Here is a 23,279-nt window from a genome sequence, read left to right on the forward strand (position 1 = left end):
CTTTAAGACAAATACCTGCAACATAAATCATAGCAGAGACTCTGGGGAAATAGTTGAATTTTGTACTCATCCCCATGATCACTTTAGTGACTCTGTGCGTGTGTATTCAAACTATTGTGCTTTTTTACAACTATTTCTAGGATCAGGGAAACAATCAATAAATGGAAAAAAAAAATAGCAGTGATTTTAGTTCAGTAGTCCATTCTGTGGCAGTAGTACGTGGTTGTGGTGGTAGGAGCTTCTGATATTGCTTTGTTATTTCCATATTTCCTTCTTGTTTTTAAAAGCTTTCAAATGCATAGCATTGAGAAAATATTATGGTTATAGCCTCAACTAAATGAAAATGTCTTGTAGGAAAAGCAGAGAGTATTTTTGAGGTGCAATTTATTAGATACAGCAGAAAATAAGGAATATATCCTGGTAACAAGAAAATGGGTTGTTTGAGAGAAGTAGCTCTCAGACAGAATTGCACCCAAAACAGTGCAGACATTTTACAGCTGATCAAGCATAGTTAATCTTTTTTTTTTTTTTTTTTTTTTCCAGATTTTCCTAGGATAGGAGCTTTAAATATGTATACAACTTTCTAAAATGGACTGACAGATTCCCTGCTGTGGCAGGGCCCTCAGGCATCAGGGCTGCTTTGGTCTCCTGCTTTTTGCATGGGAATCACTATTCATTCTTCTTGGGAATAAGCTTCTTTTCTCTGGGTGAAATGTTTAATTTATCTCGGAACTTGTGTGCTGACCAGCACCCCACAGTGTGTTAGGAGTTCAGACGAAATGTTTCAGTGGTCCATTCTGATCATCCTCTGTGTAGGGGAATGTTATTATTTTGAAACGATGTAGTAAAAACTTAATTTGTCAATGAAGGCAGCATTTAGAATTAAGTATAATCCCCTCCTTCCACCCCAACCCTGCCTTATGTCTTCTGCATAAACCCATGCAAATTTTATGTGGTGATTTTGCACATAAAAATTATGCCTTTTATTTAATGAGGAAGTGGTTCAGCAGCAGAGATGGCAAAAAATTTGTAAGGCTCACATTATAATGTACAAACATGAAGTGGCCAATCATGGATGACTTACTGCAACTATTTTGTAAGTTTTGAGTCCTTGATTTCCAGTTTCATGCCTCACAGGCAGTTCATTTTCTTTAAACAAACTTTGTAGGGCTCTCAATCTAGGAGAAAGAACTAAATTCAGTTAAAGCATCAGTATAGAGGTCAGTGATTGTTTAGTCGCTGGGATAGATTTTTGCAATGCAAATATCAAGCATATGCAAATGCTTGAGATAATGAAACTGAAAAGATGTATTAGAAAGCCAGACTTGTGTCACAAGCCATTGTTAAGAGGCTTCCTAGTGAGAATGACTATGTGGGTTTAAATCCCAGTGTCTCCAGGTTTCTGTTCATACACGGAATGATTGAAGGCAAGGATTGCAGCTCTCAGGCTGTGTGATTAGGGCTTCTTTAACTTCATGAATTTCATTAGGACATGAGGCATGAATGACCCACACCCTTCCTCCTTCCTTCTGTCCCTCCTGGGAGTCCCTTCCAGGTAAATTTTGAAGTTAGTGGCTAATTTAAAGCACAACTCCCTGAGGAACAGAAGTCAGGTTTGCATTTTATTGGATTCCCTCAGAGCCTTTGCAGAGGACGTCTGAGATGGCGGCAGGTGAGCGCTGAGGCCTGGTGGCTTCAGTTGGGCCTGCCCGGGCCTGGGGGCAGACCACGGGTAGCCCGGGGCTGGCTGTGGGGAGCTGGGGATAACAGCCTGGGGGAGGCCAAAAAAGTTAGGAAATAAAACATTTTTCCCAACTGAGCACTTGGTGATCGAACCAACTGAGTGGATAGGTGTGAGCCGATCAAAGCCATGCGTTTGATACATGTCTTAATGATCGTGAATGTACCGTCTGCCTCCTTTCTAAAGCTGTTAGGGGAGAAATTTCCATCACCTAGCAGATTTGATAGTCCCTATAAATTTGCATCTGATCATTTGCATCCCACTGTCCCCATAGCTGGATTTCACCAGAGTCTAGGTGATGTTAGGGCTTACCTTCTTCTCTGGTGTCTCAGTTTTCGTTTCTTTGAAGTAGGTTATTGTTCAGAACAATGTGTATTTTTAGAAGCAATTTTGTATAATCTAAATGAACAGACTTTCTGTATAGTTTGTCTTATGCAAAAATCAATGCCAGCAAAACTCAGTAATTATGTCTTTGCCTTCAAAAATCAACTGAAACGTTTCAGGTAACAGAGCTAGCTGAGTGGAAGAAGTGTGCTGTACTGGGGAGTGATGGCATAACCTGGCAATTGGGAGAGTTATTTTGAAGTAAAGTATTGGTGTGTTACATTTGCAGAATAACAGCTATGTGAACAAAGCACTTCTATCTTGCATTATAGTCATATCAGACTTTTAAACTTTGATTTTCTAAAGGAAAATATCTTCTCTTTTACCCAATGCACCTATTTTATTTTTCAGTGTGTTAATTTAGGGTCTAATTCTGCCATATCTTGAATGCTATCAAATGATAATGTAGTCGTTGGATTGTGGTGTTGTGGTTTTTTTTTTTTTTCGTTTTTTTTTCAGCAATGTTCAAGTGTTTAGGAAAGATCTAAAGCCTCAATAATAAGTTTGTCATTTGACAGTTGAGTTACAGATCTGGCCTAGATGATAAAGGATAGGAAATGCAGATGCTGTTCCAAGAATTAGGTGTCAGCAGATCTTACCGTGTGAAAAAAAGAGGATTGACTGTGCAGTGCATAGTATTACATAAGACTTTGTCTTTGATTTCTTCTGCCAGTCTATATTACGTAAATTTTACCTCTAACTTTAAGATGGAAATTTTATTCATGTATTACATATTTCTTATATTAATAAATAGTTTCCAGCTTTGCTTTGCCAGTGTAGTCAGCCATTGGGTTAACCAGAAAAGTTAAGAAATGTTGACTTACCCAAGTAAATGCATCTCTTCTACCTTTCAGCTTCTCCAGTTGGTAACGGATATATCAAGCCACCTGTCCCACCTGTTTCTGGTACACAGAGAGAAAAAGGACCTCCAGCCATGTTGCCTATCAGCGTTGACCCAGACAGTAAGCCAGGTGAATATGTCCTGAAGAGCTTGTTTGTTAACTTCACTACTCAGGCTGAACGCAAGATTCGCATCATCATGGCAGAACCTCTTGTAAGTAAACGGAAATTCTAAGTATATACATAATTTACTTTGAATTTATTTTTAAAATCAGGCCTGCATGTCACACAACATGGAATGTTTTGCTTGTAATCTGTGTTAAAGTTCGACAGTGTTTCCCAAACAGTAGGATACACTACTGTGGTGATCAGAAGGACAGAGTTATGCAAGATATGCCAAAGGGGTGACATTTTTGCTTGCAATAAGGGTATGTGCTAATGTGATTGAGAGGCAGAAGGGGTTTCAGGCAACGTAGGTTTCACAGCTGGGAGAGAGGTCACTTGAGTCAAAATAAATTAGAAAAAGCTGAAATACGATTAAAAATATGTAAGAACATTACTGATTTTCGGCTAAAACATGAAAGTGAATAGCACTGCTGCTTCCTGTTTTAGTTCTGACAGTCTTGGGTTTCATAATCTAACAAAGTGTTATAGCACCTATTTTCCATATATGAAAAAACACTCAGCATTTGAAAAAAGAGCTACATTACAATGTCTTACACAGACAGTGAAAGAACCAACATTATTCATGAGTTGTAAGGACTTTTTTTAACATCTTAAAATATTTTTTCTATAAAGCACAGTATTGACCTATAATAAGACCTATTTCATGTCTGGATAAAATTAAGATTGTCTTGATTCTGATGACACCTGTCTAGCTTTATGTTTTGATTCAGATCCAGAAGCATTTGTTACTTGTTAAGGCTTTCCAGACTTTCTTCTGAAACATTAGGTGGATGCAAGATGAGAGAAATATTATGCATAATTTGGAAATAACACAAAAATGCTAATAGAAAGGAATATTTTGACAAAGATCCATTTTTTCTTCTTTCATGAGAAAATCATAAAAAGTAGAATAAAGAAATGGACAGTCATGGCCCAGGCCCTTCAGGGGAAAAAAAAAAGTGCCAGCAGCTATTTAGTATCATTCAGTCTTTGTGTGACACACAATGAAGATGTTTAAAATTTTAAGACAGAATGCATTGTGAAATTACATACAAGATCCAGAAAACAACAACATGACCAGACAACATGACTGAGAGCGTCATTTCCTTGGGGCGCCTCTGTTACTCATAAACACTTATCTCTGCATTTGCATGTAATGTTTCAGGCACAGATATTAAACAATGACCCTGATTGATTCCCATTTCACATTGTGTTAAGATGATTTAGACTTGCTGTGTTTTGATACAGGTTGTTTTTTTGTTTTGTTTTGTTTTGTTTTTGTCTCTTTGTGAAACTATGAATATCTGAATGTTGATCTTTATTCCAGGGATTGTTCAGTGAAGTTTTATTTAGCAAATTCATTGTAGAATGTAAAAATATGACAGAGGACTAGAATTTCACCTTCTTGTTGTCAACAGTTTTGGTGCATATTTCTAACACGGGTCTAACTGTGAGACACTAACAATAATTCAATGTCGTATTCACATCTTATTAATATTAATAGGACTTATAAGCCATGACATGCTGCTATTTGAGAGTGACTGTGACAAATGTACAAGTAGGTTTTCATAGACATTCAGTCAAAATGATCTTGAACTAATTAGGTTGTAATATATGAAATGACAGGGAAAATGGCAAAAATTATTCTAGAAAAGTGGCTAAGAAGTTCATTTCACCCTTTTTGTGGGGTAGCTGTTGGATATCTTGCTGCTTTGTTCCCACATTTCTACTCCTTCAACAAAAATTTTGACCAGGAGGTTCAAGAGATCTGCAAAACAAAGATTATAAACCGGTGATGCAGAGACACCCTTCGCCTTTTTTCCCAATAGGTAGTCAATTGTGAATTCTTTGAAGATTCTGTTCTAATTAAACTCCAATGTACTTCAAAGAAAATCAAATTTGAAAAGTACTCTAGCACTGAGATATTTCTAGTCTGAATTCTCTTAGTCATTACAAGATATGACAGTTTAATTTTATAATGAGTGATGAATACTTAAGATATCTTTTAGAGAAGCTAAAATGATCGGTATATATAATTGCTTTTTCCTCCCTTTTATCATGAAGTCTATCTCAGATTCAAGTTCTGAAGTTTCTACAGGATTAAATTAAAAACTTACTGATACATTTTTTTGCCTAAATTTTTCTTTCCATGCACAGGTTTTGCCTAATTATCCTTTCTGATTATTGTTGTCTCTGTGAATTTTTCTCTCTCAGTTTCTTTGACCTGTTTGATATATCCATCTCTTTCTTTTGTGATGTACACAGAGCCCAACTGTAAATTACAGTTTTCTGACAACTATGGTGGAAAATCAAATTCGTTTGCTGCCAAGAGTAGCAGATGCTAGCAAGGCATAAAAGATGCCTGCTATTTTCTAGGGCAGCAGTGAAGGGCACTCCACCCAGTCCTTCCTGCAGCCCCATGAAATCTCGGCTGGGACAGCAAGATTCCAGCAGCAGGGAAGGTACAGGGCAATGTCACCTATTCCTCCTGCTGCCTTGGCTGTCAGCAGAGTGTGATTTGACATTTTGGTAACTGGACCTGGCAGCGATTATCATAAAAAATGCACTCCCCAGTTAATATGTTTTCTAGGCATAAATCTAATGTTAACTAACAAGTTAGAAACGAAACCTTTTGTTATCAGATGTGAATTTTTACTTTATTGGGAGAATATTTAATTTGAAATTTCAGGAGAAATTTTTCACCTTTTTAGGGTGTCTGAAATAAAAAAAAAAACATTTCAGTAATTACTCTAAGTTCACAAGTATGTCACTAATTTTTAATGGTTAAACTACTATACCCAGATTGTCAAGTTATATTAGTCCAAGTTAAAGGTATTTGACAGCAGAATTAATTAAAAGGGATTTTCCAGTTTATACAATTAAATTCAAAGCAATGAAATGAAAGTCTTCTTGATAACCTTTAATAATCCCAATATTTTTCTGTAAATAATTTTTTATAACAAATATTAATCCTTATTTCTGTAGACCATTTTTCACAGCTGACTGCATTTGCATATACATTTTTATCAGTTTATATTATAAATCTTTTCTGCATTGCTTCATTTACAAACACAATTTGATATTTTAGTGCAATAGATTTTTTGCGAGCGGTGGTGACCTTATAATGAAGCAAAAATAAAGAAGCCAAGGAAATATTTTTGCCGGTTCCAATGATAAAATGTGTTTATGTATCATAATGCTGTAAGAAAAAAAGAAACCAACAGAGAAAATAGTTTCCTTTTTAGGAGTGTTGATTATCACTTAGGGTAATAATTCATCCTGTGCATACTGATCAGGCTAATCTTTAAATACGGCTTTCAGCATTACTTACACACAGCTGTAGGCATTGATAAAACATAGTGAGCTACAGGCATTGACAGTGGTTAATGGTTAATTTAGCTGTTGGTAAACTTTCATTATGCTTTTCTCCTGCAAGCATCTTCTTTTACTGAGCTTGTCTAAATTCAGGAACTCTCTATCTGATTACTGAACTGAAGAACAGAATTTATTTATTACAGGGTTAGGACTATCAACATATGCATGTATTCTGCCAAAAACCTTCTCCTTTTATTAGCTAGGTTTATCTGGCCTTTGGAAAAAAAAAATGATGGTTGATGCAAGTGTATTTATTACTTCCATTTCACTAGAAGCTCAAAAACATTAAAATATAGACCTATATCAAAACAGGGCTGGTGATAACAGCCAAGCAGGTGGTTAGAAAGACTTCAAAAGGGTAAGAAAAATGCAAGTAATTTTGCAAAGATATAAAAAGTTGGTTGGCTTTATGCAAAGGTTGACCAGCCAACATGTATAGTGTCATGGCTGTCTGATTAGCTTTAATCTAGGCTTAACTGTCTCTAGGCATTGCAGAAGAAATATGCTAAGGAGTGATTTTGTAGAAAATGAAGTAAAAGCTTTTAAGGTTTTTGAGGACTGGATGGTGCTAACTAGTAAGACTTAAGTAGGCTATAATAGTATCAAGCAAATTTGGCACATACCCCTAATGTAGAATTTTCTGTTTTACATGGACTAAAATTCCAGCTGCATCACATGAGGAATGACTCCTTTGTGCTCATTAATGGTGAGACACATTAGCATTACGCATTTTTTACATTTGAAACCCTCATGAATTGTTTGGCCAACACAGATGTGTGGGATCCACAGTACTAAGACAGGAGTTACTATCAGGAACAAGTCATTTTGTGAAAAAGAGGCAAGGCAAACTGCTTCTGGCCATTCACTCAGTGTGTGTGTGCCTAGATAAACTGAAAAGAAGGCAACTTTATGTGAATAACCTTTTGCAGGTATATGTTGAAAATGCTGTTCTCTTTGCACTTATAATAAGTATCCCCCTTAGGACCTTGTAAATGGTACTACAAACATGACAGATTCCTATTGTCATCCAGCCCTATTCACCTCTGTGTCATTGTGTGTCACTTTAGGGTTCTGTCACTCATAATTAATTGAATTATTTTATTCCATTATGGTTTGTGGTACTCACAATTCTGTAAAACATACATGGGAAGTCCACCCCAACCCTGACAAGTTCATAGTTCATAATACAATGTTATAATTCTCTATTTATCATAACTGTCTTTTTTCTACTGAATTCTCTATTTAGAATTTGTCTTAATAACTATTAGTGGGTTTGTTCTTTTAGATCCAGTTGTGACAAATAATGCACAGGACATTAAGAGTAATTATCTATTCTTTCAATAATTGTCTGTGAAGAACTTAAGACAATTCTTTAGAAATTCTGCCTTACTTTATTGTATTGTGCTGACCTCTCTCCAGTTCATAATAAAGTCAAAGCACCTACACATCATCTTACTTTAACTAGCCAACATATAGCCTGCATACAGCATCCCTTTATTGCAAGAAGCACTAAGATCTGTTACGGTGGATTCATTAAGAGGCTTGTTGAACGGAGCAGATCTATGTCTGTCAGTCACCATCCTCAGGAGGATGCCCTATCTACTATTGCTCCCAGCAGCTGTCAGCTCAGCAGGGTTTCTTAGCTGCAGGTCATTGGCTGACTGTATCACAGGTCATTTTTTTTAGACTAACACTTGGTCTCAGTATTTTATTCAATTTCCAGACATATCAAAGTACTAAGTTTGTTGTTTTGCGTGGGTGGTCCCCTTGGGTTTGTTTCTCTTCACTCAGCCTTTCCAGCAGCTAACTTATGTTTCAAGAAATCAACTCAGCATAACCATGGTCTCATCACCCCTCTCCCCTTCTTCACTGATTGAATTTTCTTGGAACTTCAGTGGATTTTGAAGTACAGTATGGTCTTCCCAAACTCTCCTTTACACACTGAAGCTCTGCCAGTGATAATGAAGTGCAAGCTGAGCCAAATCAGCTTGCCCTTTCCTCCAGAAGAGAGAGGCATCTGAACCCAGGAGCTATTATCTATGAAACCAGCAGGTTCTTCCCATTTACCCAAAAGAAGTAAAAGCAGAAAAGTATTGAGGAATGAAGCTATTATACCGAAGATAGGGATCATGTATAGCAAAGACAAATCCAGCATCGTAAAGAGCTTTTTCTTACTCTTTCACTCATCACCTCAGGAAAAAATATGCCCCTCTATTTATCTTGATGCATATTGCAGGCTGAGACCTGTAGCAGAAGCCCAGCACCAAACAGTGTAGAGCAGTAGTCCTAGGGTCTTGAACCTCAGGACAGTTACCTCCCTGAAAGACCTGGAAAGGTTTGTATGATTGAAGCAGTGACCACAGATGAGATATCTTCTCTGTAGTTTGGAAGGACATGCTGTAAAATTAAAACACAGGAATTGAGACAAAGCACGTGAAGGACAGCTGGGGAAAGAATTAGAGGAAGAGACAAATGTAGGGGTTAGTAAGTAATCAAGTGAGTTCAGGAGAATGGAGAGAGGGGTCAGATTCCAGCTGCCATATGAGACTGGGAGGAAAGTTCATATCATTTTAGCAAACAGGAAGGAAAAGGACACATTTTTGTATAGCCATTGGAATGTGCATTTGCAGTGATATACAGGTCCGTGAAAACACCCGTACATTTTAGAGCCAGGCAATATCAACAGGAGTTTTCTCTGAGTTTCCACAGCTGGGCACAAGGGCAAAATAATGTTAGAGGCTTCAGATCTCTTTCCAACTGCAGACCTTTCCAGGATGCTCACTGTCCCTGGGCCTCGCTTGTGCACGGATATAGTTGGAGGATAGTCAGTGGTGCATGTGATGGTTCAAATCGCTAAGAGGATTTAATGTTGGAAGACAGAGATTCAATCCAAGGTCACTGGGGCTGTCACACTGTACCACGTGTTGGCTGACGCTTGCAATTATAGCAGAGAACCTGCCACGTGCCCCTAAGCACGTTTTTGTATCATTTAAGGATATTGGTTATTGCCACTGTCCAGAAAGTGGCAGGTGTGTTACACTCATCTCAGAACAGCCTTGTAGCTGGTCTGCTGCCCCTTGTCCCGTCACTACAGGTAAAAAGTCTTTCTCCTTCTTGTAAGTCCCCGTTGTATATTGAAAGGCTGCAGTAAGATGGCCCAGAGCCGTCTCATCTCTAGACTGAACAATGCCAACTCTCTCAAACTTCCTTCATAGCAGCGGTGCTCCAGCCCTCTTATAATTTTTGTGGCCCTTCTCTGGACCTGCTCTATCTGGATTAGCTGTTAGTAGGATACTCTGAATGTCTGCATCCAGCCCAGCATTCTGCATATTACTGTTTTACATTCTAGGAGAGGTCTAGTTCCGATCCAGTTTTCATTTCCAAGGCTTACAAATATAAGAAGGAGGCTTGCCCACTGCTTGGAACATAGAGATCACCCAATTCCCTGTATCTTTGCTCTCCTTGTTGGCAGTAGATGTGCCTGAAGTGAGGACGGCACATTTGTGCTAATTAGAATGTGATGAGCTCAACAGGGAAGATGCACATCCACCATTCAGCATAGGGGAAAAAAAAAAAACATACACACAAAGCTTCTCATATTTGTCTACAGTGTTCTTCTTGCATAGCAGAAATAACTTTGCTCGTCATAAATCAGATGGGGTAAAACTCTTCACATATGGGTTAATTTCTCTGCTTAGGGAATAAAGATGTATCAAATGACTGGGTGCAAGCTCAGGGAAGAGCATCCTCTCACCTTCTTAGCCAGCTCTCAGAAGTAATGTCAAAGATAGAAAGGAGGGAACAGTACTGCTCAAGTTACATGCTTTTGACTGCAGTGACTTTGTCTTCTAGATCTATTTACTTTTCCACTGTTTTTGGTGTTTTTGTGTCACAGATGTCTGCTGTCCAACCAACCTCCATTTTGTAAAAGTGATTATTATATTCATCCACCTGATTTTTTAAAAATACATATATTGGCTGAGGAAAAGTGCCTAGGCACCTTGGTAAAGAGCTGAAACAGAACACTGAATAAAATTTTGTTGCAAAGGTCTTATAGTGGATCTGAAAGTCCAGATCTCTGTATTATGTTGTTCTTAATGTGTGAAAAATAAGTTACTTGCGAATTCCCGTATCAAATGATTTTTCAGAGCATCACTTCCATTTTCCAGAACATCACGTTCAATTTTCAGAGCATCCAGTCCCAAGGGCTCAGAGGCAAAAGATCTCAGAGTCTCATTCTTCATTTCATGAGCCACTCTTGATTGAAGCCTTATAAAATATCATTTTTTTTTTTGAGTATGTCTGCAGAAGGCCTTCTTCGTGGCTTCATGTTGACGGAACGGTGGAAATCTGCATTTATTTTGATAGCTTTTGAGAAATAATTACTGTATATCTGGCTTACCTTGAAGAAAATGCATCATACAGGGATTTGTGTCTTGCTGTAGTCGGGCTTTGAGATGTAATAGCTTCGTGTTTTCCAGCTCCCCAACAGTTCATTACTGCTGCTTCCTATACCAGGCCTTTCTCATTTCATGACTATCATTTAGTTAGTTTAGCAAGGACTGACTTAAAATGTTTTTTTGCTTGGTTGGTTGGTTTTTGTATATTCAAATCGTCAATCAAACATCAGTTAAGCTGATAACTGTTTTAGGAGTGTAGATCACTGTGGTAGGTGGAGTAACTAAAATCAAAGAAAAACAAGGGAAAGTATTATGATATTAGCCCAGGTTTTATAACTTGCAGGTGTTCAGATAGAGGATTTTGATGTGATCACGGGTTCACTAAGCTACAATTTTAAAAAAACATTCCTCTTCACACAAAACTCTTAAAATAAGCAGGCAATAAAACTGTTTCTTGACTGTGCTAGAGGTTAGCTCAAATTTCAATGAAGTCATCATTTGCACTCTTTTAAATTTTCCTAATAAAAAAAAGGTATGCATTTAAAGTATTTCTTTCAGAACTAGTCCATTGGTAGTCATCAGTGTATTGGGGCTCAAAATACCTTTTAAGAGGATACTTTTCCTTCCTACGTACAAGAAAGCATCTTACTTAGCAACAGAAAAATATTAGAGAAAATACCAATGCTGGCAGCAGTAGGTTAGTTTGGTTTTGTTGGTGGTTTTTGGTTTGGTTTTGTTGGTGGTTTTTGGTTTTGAGTGTGTTTTTTTTCAGTTACCTGAATGTACCTGTAACAGCACTTAACCTTTATTTAAAGTTAGTGACCCTTTATTATCAACACTGAGTTGAGGGCATGTCTGGGATATTTTTTACTGATCAGGTAAGAATGTCAGTGCTCTTGAGTTGTTTGAGCAAGATAAGTGAAAGGGAAAAAAAAAAAACTTTTTTTTTTTTTTTAAAGTTCCATATTATTTGGGGAAAGTTATAGTGCTAGTAACTGGACTGAAGTTTCCTTACACGTTTTTGTCTTCAGCAGTGAGGAGGTAGTGGGCACAGCCTTTTCCATGTGAACAAAACAGAAGAGCTGTGACAAAGAAAAGCGCAGTTGCATGAAGAAATTACTCAGGCTGGCTTCATGACTAATTCTGAGCCTGTCTTCATGCACCTTTCATTATTTTTGTGTAATTTCTAAAAATAATTGTTTTTCATCTGACATTGCTAAAACAAAATTTTGGGGAGATATGTAATACTTTTGCATATATTAGTGGCAATAGCCGCTTGAAATAAAGTTTTTCTCCATATGAAATACCGAGTATACTTAGCATTGCTTTTGTACTTAATCTTCAAAAGTTACATAAAATTCATCAGTGTTTTCTTTTACATTTTCAGCGTCCATAATACAGTTTTATGCAGAGTTATGGTGTTTTCTTGACTGTATTACCATTCTTTTTTGATTAAGTTTGTGTTTAGAATTTGCTTTTGGTGTATGCCTAGGATTTCAAAGGTTGATAAAGGAAGTACCCCATAACATTTATTTCACTGTCTGTGTACCACGATCACTGACACAGCCTCGTACAAGAAGTATCTGGTAGGTAATTAATGCTGAGCAGAGCAACAAGGGAAATTAGAGATTCTGGTATCATCCACTGAACTGGCAATTTGTATTTTTATGCACAATGACCTGCTGACGTGCAGAGAACCCTTGTGAAAACACAGGACACTAATTGCCTGTTTGGTGGGAGCTCCAGGTGGGTGACATTTGGGAGACTATCAGAGTAAACAGATTTTGAGTCAAAAAGCTTGCCTCTCTTAATTGCTTAGGTATAAATTAACTAGGCTCCTAGGGCCGGAGGGTTTTCCAAATAGTAAAAAGGTAAAATTAGAGATGAAATTCTTTCAAGTGAAATTTAGAACTACTTTCAGTTCAACAGTGTAATTTAAAGGATCATAGACCGCTCTATGCATTTTTGAGAGGGCAAAACAGGAGGAAAAGCCTCACATTCATCTGCGTGACATTGCTCAGAGGAGGCTCAGCAGTGAGCAGACGAGGGAGGAGGCAGGAGCACGCCACCAGAAACACGGGCAGGGACCAGACAAACAAAACTCCCCTTTAGAGGCAGCTGGCTGGGAGGTCAGCTCAGCCCTGTGTCACAGCTCTGTCCAGAGGGTAGGTGCTCCTCTGTGGGATGATGGTTTGCGTGCCCAGCCTGCAGAGGCAAGCTGACACCATGGCATTTTCCCCCTGCATGATCCAGAGAATAGTTTACACGCCACCTGAGCACGAGATTGACAGCGATATGTTTGCTGATCTTTGTATGTACAAAACAACCAATGGCAAAATGACAAATTTGGCGTGTTTGATCCGGCTCCGTTTGGAGCAGACCTTTGTCTATGAGATGCTGGCCACCAGCCTTTCTCGCCGAAAAGAATATATGACAAGGATGCGCAGTTTCTGTCAAGGCTTTTGTGATCATTCATCATAAGCAGAAAAGAATTATGCTTGGGTTTGTTTTTTTTTTTTTTGGTACTTAAGATAGTGCTTACATGTATGTTATATATATACTAGCTCTAGTTGTGGGATGTGGTCTATGTCTACTCCATTTTACAACTAAAGGTCCAATCTTCTGCGGTTTCCTTTTGTTAACTCTTCCATCCCAGCAGAGTGGAGTATGGATGAGTTTTATCAGTCAGTAATGCAATACACAGTTATACTTCAGTAGGAATAATGTGCCTAATGGTTGCTGAGGTTAGAAATAACTTGAAGTGGCATTATATGTCATTATAACACAGAGACACAGTAAAGGTTAATAGACACTACAACATCATTTTGTTTTCATGTTTCCCTGAACATTCAGTTCTGTGACAGGTGGCCCAGAAAAAGCTATTCCTGTGTAAATGTACCCAATTATATTTGTGTAGCATCCCTGAAGAAGCATTAATGTATGAACCATTACAAGTAGCTGATATCTGTGGAGAAATGTTTTACTGTGACCATGTGAATAGTCACAGTAAATATATATAATAAAAAAAATATATATATAATAAAATATAATTTGCCATTGCATATTCAACATATTCTGTTTTATTAGATTCTAATAACGTTGTAGCAATGAGGCAGAGAAAGAACCTCGTTTTTAGGTGAGTGTTTTGTTCTGCAAGCATTGTTGATGCAGAAAGTTCAGATGCTATTTATTGAAAAAATATGTTTTCAAATATTAAAGGAAAAAAATGTCTTTGCTGATCTTTGCTTCTTATCTCTGATGCCTGTTCTTATCACGGGAGTTGCCAGTGTGAACAAATACAGAGTGTACAATTGAAGGCAGCACATCAAACAAGAAATAAGGATGTTTAATTTAGTGATTAAAAGTGGGAATGTTGTTATTGAAACTCCATTCTTCTGATTTTTCTGATGTTTTTTATAGCCTAGAAAGCTATAGTTTCTTTCAGATTAATCAAAACTTTCTTTATTCATATTTTGTGGTTGTAGGCTTTGGCTCCAAATTCAGCCTACCTATTCATCCCAAGATCTGGAAGACATTTCTGTAGGATGTATTACAGCTACTGAGACTCAGAGTCAACTCACCATATAAAAGGGCCTCTTTGCCATTTGTGAATTGGGTGGGCAAGAAAATAAATAAAAATAAAATAGTGCCTTGAGGCTGGAAAACATTTTCAGGATTTTTTAAAAACTTTTAAGTAAGTGTATCTCCAGGGTAAATAGAGTGCTGTGGAAACATTTACTCATAGGCAATTTCACTTTATTAAGCTTCTTAACCATGTCTTTGCTGGCCTTGAAGCTTTGGTATATAATGAAAATGTCTACCGTGAATTATAAAAATATTTTACATAGTAACTGGAACAGAAGCGATGATGAAAGCACTGCATAAAACAAAGTGGTAGGATTTATAAGGGTATTACAAGTTGTTTACAGCAGATGAGAAGAAGAGGCATACTGCATAGAAAAAAAAAATGCTGTTTTCAAAGGACACTTGAAGCACCTGCACGTAGTTGAGGTAAGGCTGAGCAGGAAGGCTGTTCCAGATAGCAAGAAACCTCCTTCCTGCCTGCTGGTATTCAATGCTAGGACAGTGGTGTTCGCAGCTTCGTGCGGTCAGCGTGGGGCCAGCTGGGTCCCCGAGCAGGGATGAGGAAGAGGCAGAGACAGCTGCAGCAGCAGCTGCCTGGCAAGAGCATGAAGAAAGGGGAAGAGACAAGAACAGCAGGATGGGATGAAGGGCAGAAAAAGCCTTACACCGGAGATGTTGGGAAGTTAGAGCAGCAGAACCATTCTTGGCTTCCTACTGGGTGTCCTTGGCCCATCTCCGTCCCAGGGCTGCCTTCTGGTTGCACAGCCTGGGAGCTGTTCCTTCGGGTGAATGTGCCACAGTTCAGGAAGCCTTGGTGTAATGGCCTGTAGGAGAGCAAGAAATGAGTTACGTTGCCTTTCTTAAAAGGACGGTTCTTCACAAACTGAGAGGCACCACCCTGGGGAACTGAAGTATCCGTGATTTGTCTGTGCTTCAGGCAGCAGATGACTAGGACATTTTCAGGATTGCAGCTCCAGACCTAGCTTCCCAGGGCAGGTTTTGTATTTTTGAACTGTGGCCACCTTACAAACAAGCATGTAATGAGGAATCCCACACTTCATTTCTGCCTGAAACACTGAAAGTGTTTCTGCAGGATTTTCGATTCTGCTTTGCAAGCCAAGCATTGCAGCATCAGGCAGCGTAACACAGAGCTTCTGGATGCCAAAGTCTAGAAGCTATTGCAACAGGCATTAGGAAACTTCTCTGCAGTAACATAGGACTTCTGTAACAGAATCAGAAAACTAGAAATTGAGAAGAAAAAAAAGTTACAGTCTTCTCTAAACTGCAACAATTCTCCAGACATTGGTTGGTACAGGACCCATGGAAGCTTAAGAACATTTTTCCTTTTAAATAATCTGAACAATCATTTTGACAGATGATCTACTTTCCGTTTCAGTGAGCAGTGGACAAAAGAAGTATTATCCACCCATGAGACAGACCTCAGTAGAGTAGCACTGAGTTACTTGATTGAGGGGGAGGACAGTGGACTGGTTTCATGTGTCTGTAACTGGGCTATGAGATCTGCCTGTCTGTTCATTACCAATAATCCATCATAGAGTTCTAATTACCAGGTGTTGTGCCATTAATGTAACCTGAAGAAATTACTTTATACATTAGAGACAACAATGAAAGATATTGATGACTGTCCTGGATAAATCAGTGACTCAGTAGAAAAAATGTTGTTGATTTTTCTATTTGGTAAGTAGTCAGGGGATACTGCAGTCACCCTGCAGCCAGCCTCCTTGCCAGCTGGCATTAAGTGTATCAGCATAATTAATTTCAAAATCAGTCAGCAGACTACACTAGACAACATTTTCTCCAAAGAGCAACGTTGAATAATAGAAATCTTTTGGACTGCCTCAAGTCTTTCCATTCCATTATCTGAGAAACTTTACAGTTTTCCTTGTTTTGCATCTCACATCCCCTGGCAGTGATGGTATTTCATAAAATGGTTGGTTAGGAGGGACCTCTCCTGCCCAAGCAGGGACACCGAGAGCAGGCTGCCCAGGCCCACGTCCAGGCGGCTTTTGGAGCTCCCCAAGGAGGAGACCCCACAGCCTCTCTGGGCAGCCTGTGCCAGGGCTCCGTCACCCGCCCAGCACAGCAGTGCTGCCTGGTGCTCAGAGGGAGCCTCCTGGGTGCCCGGCTGTGCCCATGGCCTCCTGTCCTGGCACTGGGCACCACTGAGCAGAGCCTGGCTCCGGCCTCTCTGCACCCTCCCTTCAGGGGTTTAGGGACACGGATGAGATCCCCCTGAGCCTCCTCTTCTCCAGGCTGAGCAGCCCCAGCTCTCCCAGCCTCACAGCAGAGATGCTCCAGCCCCTTCACCACCTTGGCTGTCCTCATTTGGACTCCCTCCAGTGTGCCCAGGCCTCCCTTGTACTGGAGGGCCCAGAGCTGGACTCAGCACTCCAGGTGTGGCCTCAACAATGCTGAGTAGAGCAGAAAGATCACCTCTCTTTACCTGCTGGTCTAAAACAGCCAAGAGTATCGTAATCTTCTTAGCAGCAAGGTCACAGTGCTGGTTCACATTCAACTCGGTGCCTACCAGGACTCCTAGGTCCTCTTCTGCAAAGGAATACCTTAACAGATGCTGATTAGTGTGATAGTTTGCTGAAAGCTGAACACAAAATCTCATTCTGAGCTGGTGGGTGAGCCTAGATCTTGTCATTGTAGAAGAAGAAAGATGCTTGATTTACAGAAGAATGAGAATAAGGAGCTGGCACATCTCAGACACCAGAAGCAGTACAATCAGTGCAGAACTGGGGGCAAGGGTGGATGTATTTTTCAGACTGACATCTGCCTTCGTGTATTGCTTATTTTCATTGTGGTTCAGGAGATTCGTGTTTTGTATACTGTTGCACATATCCAGAGTACCGAGCTATATATTTATACATGCCTCAGTAACTGAGCCTGCTTGGCAAAAAAGCCATAAAGGTAAATGGGTGCTCACACGTGGGGGCTGCTTCTGAGCTGTGCAGTTCTCTTTAGCCTCCTCAGTTACTCTGAGAATGCATCCTGAAAATTTGCTTCCATTTCTGTTTCTGTCACTGATTAACAGATTAATTGTGAGACAAATTAAATCAATGCTTATGGGGCATTTGTTTATTTTTTTATGTAATATAGCTACTCTTTCCACAGTTATCGTCATTTAAAATGAATCCTCTAGTATCTGATTGTTCTCAAATCACCTTTCTTTCAGTACATGCAGTGGAGCAGCATAAGTGTGACCATCTTTGCATTGCCAAGCAGAAACAAGAAGGTTCATCCTGTACAGCTCCTTGGTTACATGCTAGAGAAAATGCTGGGTGCTTTTTATGATTTTGACATAATTTATAGTTGTCAGTCTGTGGTCACCAAGTCACTCAGGTGTAATAAATGGCTAATTAGTTCCTTTCTTTGAAAGTCACTAAAGTCGCTTTGTTGGTATCAGTTCATAATGTGTGGCCAGGTCTTTTTTTGCACATGAAACAGTATCTCTGGCATGAAACAGATCACAAGGGAAATTATATGAGTAAAAATCTAACAGAAAAACAATAGTAGAATTGGTAGAATGTATTATAGTATTGATCTTAAGTAATACGTGTTTAATATATTTTATTTTAGGAAAAGCCACTGACCAAATCTCTGCAACGAGGAGAAGACCCCCAGTTTGATCAAGTAAGACACTTGAAATGATATTGTTTCCATTCCTCAAGCTATGATAATACTTGGAAAACAGCCTAGTGTCCTTATAATACTGTCAGAGCACACTACAAAAGCAAAATCTGTCAGTGTGCTTTAGCAGAACGAGTGCTTTGCTTAAACATTCTTGTTTTAAGTTAGGAGAACTTTCCATTTTTTCCAAACTCAGTATTTTTGCCATAGAACTTCTTGGTTTCCGCAGCATATTAGTCATGCGTTATTTCCTGGCTGTTTCCTCTGATGGAGGTTTTGAGGCAAACTTTCTATCTTTCTGAGATATCTGGTGTTTGAAACAGGCTCATGGATCCTAGCCTTTAAAAAAAAAAGCCAGAAAAATTCCTACATAAGTAACCTATTTTGAGATAAAGGTAGTTGTTGAAGAGTTGAAGTTGCATAAAGGTTGCTAAAACTCACTCCCAGCAAAGAGGAGGGATAAACACAAAGTGTATATAAAAAAGAAAGTTATTTGCTGCTCCACCATTCCTGCCTCAGCTCCCACCACTGACGTTTGTGCTGTGGTCATTGCTGCCTGCACCACTGTACTGTCAGTGGTGCCAGAAATTTGGGCAGAAGGAAACTGAAGATGAAACATCAACAGCATATCTCTGAAAGCAGCTGTGGCTAACGCTGTAAGCTGCAGGTACCACACTGATTAACTTAACTTTGGGAGAGGGGCTAGGTCTGGGTAGGATTACAGAACCTGAAATGGATTTAACCACATTTATTGTGTCTTCTGGTACATTAGATAGATCGTGCCAGAAGCAGAGATGCTTTGACAGACCCCACTGGCATCCACAAAAGCTCACTTCATAATTCTAGATTGACAAAGTGATATTCTCTAGGTTGTTCTGTGGCTCCTTTTGGGGGTGAGGGGGTGGCAGCCTGCTCAGAGAGTTATTCAGAACGGGAGGCAAAGAGCAGGACGGCTGTGTTGCAGACAGGAGCTCCCTGCCTCCTTTTGCTGACCGCAGCCCCTGGGGAAGCCAGCCACTGTAGCCTAAAGGAAGCTACTTTGTGAGTACCCCTAGCTGCCTAATGAATTTTTTTTGTGGTATTATGACCTTAATTTCATATTTTTATTTTTTTTTCCCTTCCTGTGGGAAGAGTGTCACATATGAATGGGAAGGAAAAACAAATTAAGCCACCCATATGCAAACCTTGTGATACTGTTCCTGCAGCGTGTTAAACAAACACATAATGGGTGGCCTTGATTTGATTAAATATTCATGGTTAGGCAAATTGCAGCCCTTTACAAGGAAGAATTAGAAGAGTTACGCTTCTTCTAGTTGCTGGTAAATAGATAGAAAATTGAACAATTAATTCAAGATCAATTAGTTAGGATAGTGAATGCTTCCCTAGAGTGAAGCAATGGTGTATTTCCAGTTGTAACATTTTCCCTTGAATGCTGGAGCAGGGAGTAGGGGGAGAACCAACAAATACAGACAAAAAGTAAAGGCAAATTTTATTATATATAACATCTGTGTATTTTTCTGTGCATGTACAGTCTAATCTATGTGTAGAGAGTTGGTAGAAAAATTACAGACCTGAGATTGCCTTAGACTTTCTGTTAAAAAACCTTCGTTTCAATTCCTCAAAATTTTCCAAACAAACCATCCAGATTGACATTTTCAGGCTATCTCTCTGGCTCAGCCTGAGAGGTTGGCAATGCTTCAATTTTCAGGTTTCACGTTGTTTTCTTCTTGAACAACACAATCATTTTCAGTTGTCTGAGTGCTCCTGGGACTGATGTATGCCCATTGAGTGGAAGATGGAACCTGAAATGTTTCAGTCCAATAACTCCATTTCCAGGAACATGGGCCATACTCAAAAACATTTTAGTTTGGGTTAACTGTAGTCTCATATTCATTCAAAAATTTGCAAGTCATAGATTTGATAGAGCTCAGCTAGAGACATTAAGATAGAGCGAAGTGTTTTTCTTTAGTTGTCATATTTCACTCAGTTTATTAGGTCAATACATCTCGGTATTATAAAGCTGTTTTGCATACGACAATGTCAGCATTATAAAATTGTCACAAACAGACAGATTTTTGCTGGTAGTAAAAATGAAGTTCTGGTCTATCCGTAAAACTAAACACTCAGGTTTTATTTTTTTAAATTAACTCAAATATTTAAAAATTCTATGCAATGAAGTAAGACCAGGTTGATAATCCCTTGCTTCTGCCTTCCAGGTAAAGTATGGAAAGTTTTGGTATTTTCTCCAGGAACCATGTATAGTCATCTAGCAAAAAACAGGAAAGGCCATGCATGACATTCCTGCAATTTCTAACGCAGAAATGGAGGAGGAAAAGAGGGAGAATACCCAAGAACAAGCCTAATAACTTTCAAGTGGTGTCTAATAATTTTGATTTTCAATTTGAAGTCATCAAAAATGACACGCTGACAAAGGACCCTGATTTTCCCAGAGCAGAGTTTAAAGTCTAAAGACTTTAAACAAATTGTCTTTATTAAAATCAAATTAAACTGATAGGTGAAACTGAAGTGAACAGGTCACTAGTCACTTAAAATATCTGAACTGCATCTTCTAACTCTAAATTGAAAAGCAGCAAAAGTAAGGCATGACCTGATTTTAAAATTGTCTTTTTCAGGTTAGCTTCAGAGGTGGGAAAAAACAGCCAGAAAAAAAAAAAAAAAAAAAAAGAAAAAAAAAAAAGAAAAAAAGACAAACTTGCAAAAACTTAGGATGAGCAGAATGGAGCTTTACCTACCCAAAGTAATTAGAGTGAAGTTTAATGCCGAAACCCCTGAACCACTTGAAATGTTCTTAGAGCATTGTTTATTCTCCCCAAACAGCTTTATCTCTGGCTCTTAGAGAACTAGACTTTTTTTCTGCTGTTTTTCAAACACCATTTTAGGAATGTTATCTGTGCTGGTGGTTATAGCTCCAGGGCCTAGGGACCTGACTGTGCACAGGCATAGCTGATGGGGTGATTCTAGCTAGACAACACTGTTTTTTTCTATGTGGATGTAGTATCAGTGTCTTCTGGTAAGCAGACGGTATTGTCCTGTGGGTTCTGTCTGGCTGCCAGTTGCATCACCAACCTCTAACTCATAATAGGATCTTGAGCAATGTATGATGTAATCTTACTTATCCTGACTTGCAGAACATCTCACTGTTAGCCTCACAAGCTGAATTCCTTACACTGGATTGTGTTTTCTCTTTTAAGTGTGCATCTGTGTAAAGAAAATATATATTGGAAAATAAATAGTCCTTATATATGGTTTTAAATATCTTTACTGTATATTTAACAGCCTGTTTTAAAAGTTCTTCATTAGACTCCTCTACTTGCCTATTGGAAAAGAGTCTTAGTGCTCCAGCATTAGCATGCTCTGTGTCATCAATTACAGAAATGTTAATAAACATAGTACTACTGAACTATGACTTAAACTTCCTATTACAGGAAACCATAAAGTCGCAGTACATGAAAAGATCAAAAGCTGGGAAAAAAACATAATTATCCAACAGGCTTATCCTCACCCAAGGAGACATTTTTATGAGTCTTCTCTCAGCCCATACTAAAGTAGCTTCTGTTCTTACCATAGTACATAAATATTCTGTGAATTGGCAATACTGGAAGCAGAAAAAAGGCACTGTGTATTCTTGGACCGACACGCAGACATTTTTCCATATAAAAATACGACATGAATATAATGTTTTGGCCCTACTCATGCACTTCCATGGAAGTGAAAATTTAACAGCAAGACTTAGTTCTCATATGAAGCTGTCTACATGAAGTGCCTTTTGTGAGAGTTTCAGTACAAACTGCACAAAAGTTTGTGCTCATTTTAATGACAACTACTCAGTTCTTAGAGTTGCAGTAAGTTAGAGAATACAGGTTGGAAAGCAGAAAAAAATAATGTTTTATATGCTTTTAGGAGATGGAAATCAAAATAGATCAAGCTAAAAAAAAGTAAAGTAAAAATGTAATGACAAAAAATGCAGAAACGCCAAAAATAAATAAAATAAGACACCAAGCAACATACTACTGATGGTGTTCCTTTTCCCTAACATCCTAAATGTGATAATTACCCCCATCCAAAATTATATTTATTAAATGTAGTAAGTGAATAATCATACCACCATCACTACAGCTAGACTGCAGTTAGCCCTCTTTGTGTTTTCCTTTTTACTGCATTTTATGCATTGTTCTTGTTCACCTGCAGAAGGACAGGTGGTGGAGGAAATACAAGAAATGTTGTTGATGGGGTCATAGAACAACCTTCAGCTCCTGTTCAGAGATTTGGGTTGAAGTAAAGTGTGTAAAGTGTGTAAAGAAATAAATCTGAAGGCAGAATTAAAGGTAGCACATTCAGAACTGAACTTGTTGCATACTGGAAGTTAATGGGCTTCCACGTAAATAGTTACACTGGAGTAAAATCATAGCAATTAATGTATAAGCAAGGTGGATGAAATTACCCATCTGCCAAATTATGCTATAAAACATCCTCATTGTTACTCACATAAATGGGGTCATAAATGAAAACCAGTGAATCCAACTCATTAGTTATCACTAACAATTCCCAGAAGTATTTGGCTTTACAGTACTGCCCCCAAAAATCCTTAGAACAGAGATGTAAATGAAATAAAATCTACACAAACTCAACTGCACTACTTGCTTCTAGTGTTGCATTTTACAGATATTTACATTAAAGAGTTTGTTTATGTAGAAATCTATCATTTGCAGGAAAAAATGCTTTGTCTCCAAGGTTCTAATAGGAATTCCAGCATGTAGCTGCTTTGATAGCAGGTTAGTGCACTTCATCTCTCCACCCTCATCTCCCAAGCCTAGTTATTTGGAATAGGAATTGTGTTAATTTCTTAATTTCATGTATTGGATATGAAAACCGATTCTTTCTGTGGTCCATTATTGTTTTGCAGTTGATTTCAAGGAACATGAATTTCATTGCAGCTTTTATTTTCCTCAAATCTGTATTGTTTCTAGCAAAGGGGTTTGGCTATAGACAAATATGAGGTGGTAAAAAAAAATGATTGAAGGGAAAACCTTGTTGCATAACTACAGGTATCCTAAATAAAGCTAAGAAAACATCTATCAAATTCTGCTTTCAGAATAGAAAAATATGAAACC

At 38.6% G+C, this 23,279-nt stretch overlaps 1 protein-coding gene across 6 annotated transcripts in view; it reads left to right on the top strand.

The window, feature by feature from the left end:
• FRY (FRY microtubule binding protein) overlaps nucleotides 1-23,279 on the top strand; it is a 196,095-nt gene that overhangs the window by 58,095 nt on the left and 114,721 nt on the right. For all 6 annotated transcript variants that reach the window (XM_082761847.1, XM_082761848.1, XM_082761849.1 and 3 more), the window contains 2 exons: nucleotides 2,980-3,179; nucleotides 18,097-18,150. In XM_082761847.1, the coding sequence (XP_082617973.1) occupies nucleotides 2,980-3,179; nucleotides 18,097-18,150 (254 nt within the window). The remainder of the gene's footprint in view (nucleotides 1-2,979; nucleotides 3,180-18,096; nucleotides 18,151-23,279) is intronic.

The sequence above is a fragment of the Aythya marila genome, assembly GCF_965140915.1.
Source record: "Aythya marila genome assembly, chromosome: 1".
In the NCBI taxonomy this organism is placed as follows: Eukaryota; Metazoa; Chordata; class Aves; order Anseriformes; family Anatidae; genus Aythya; species Aythya marila.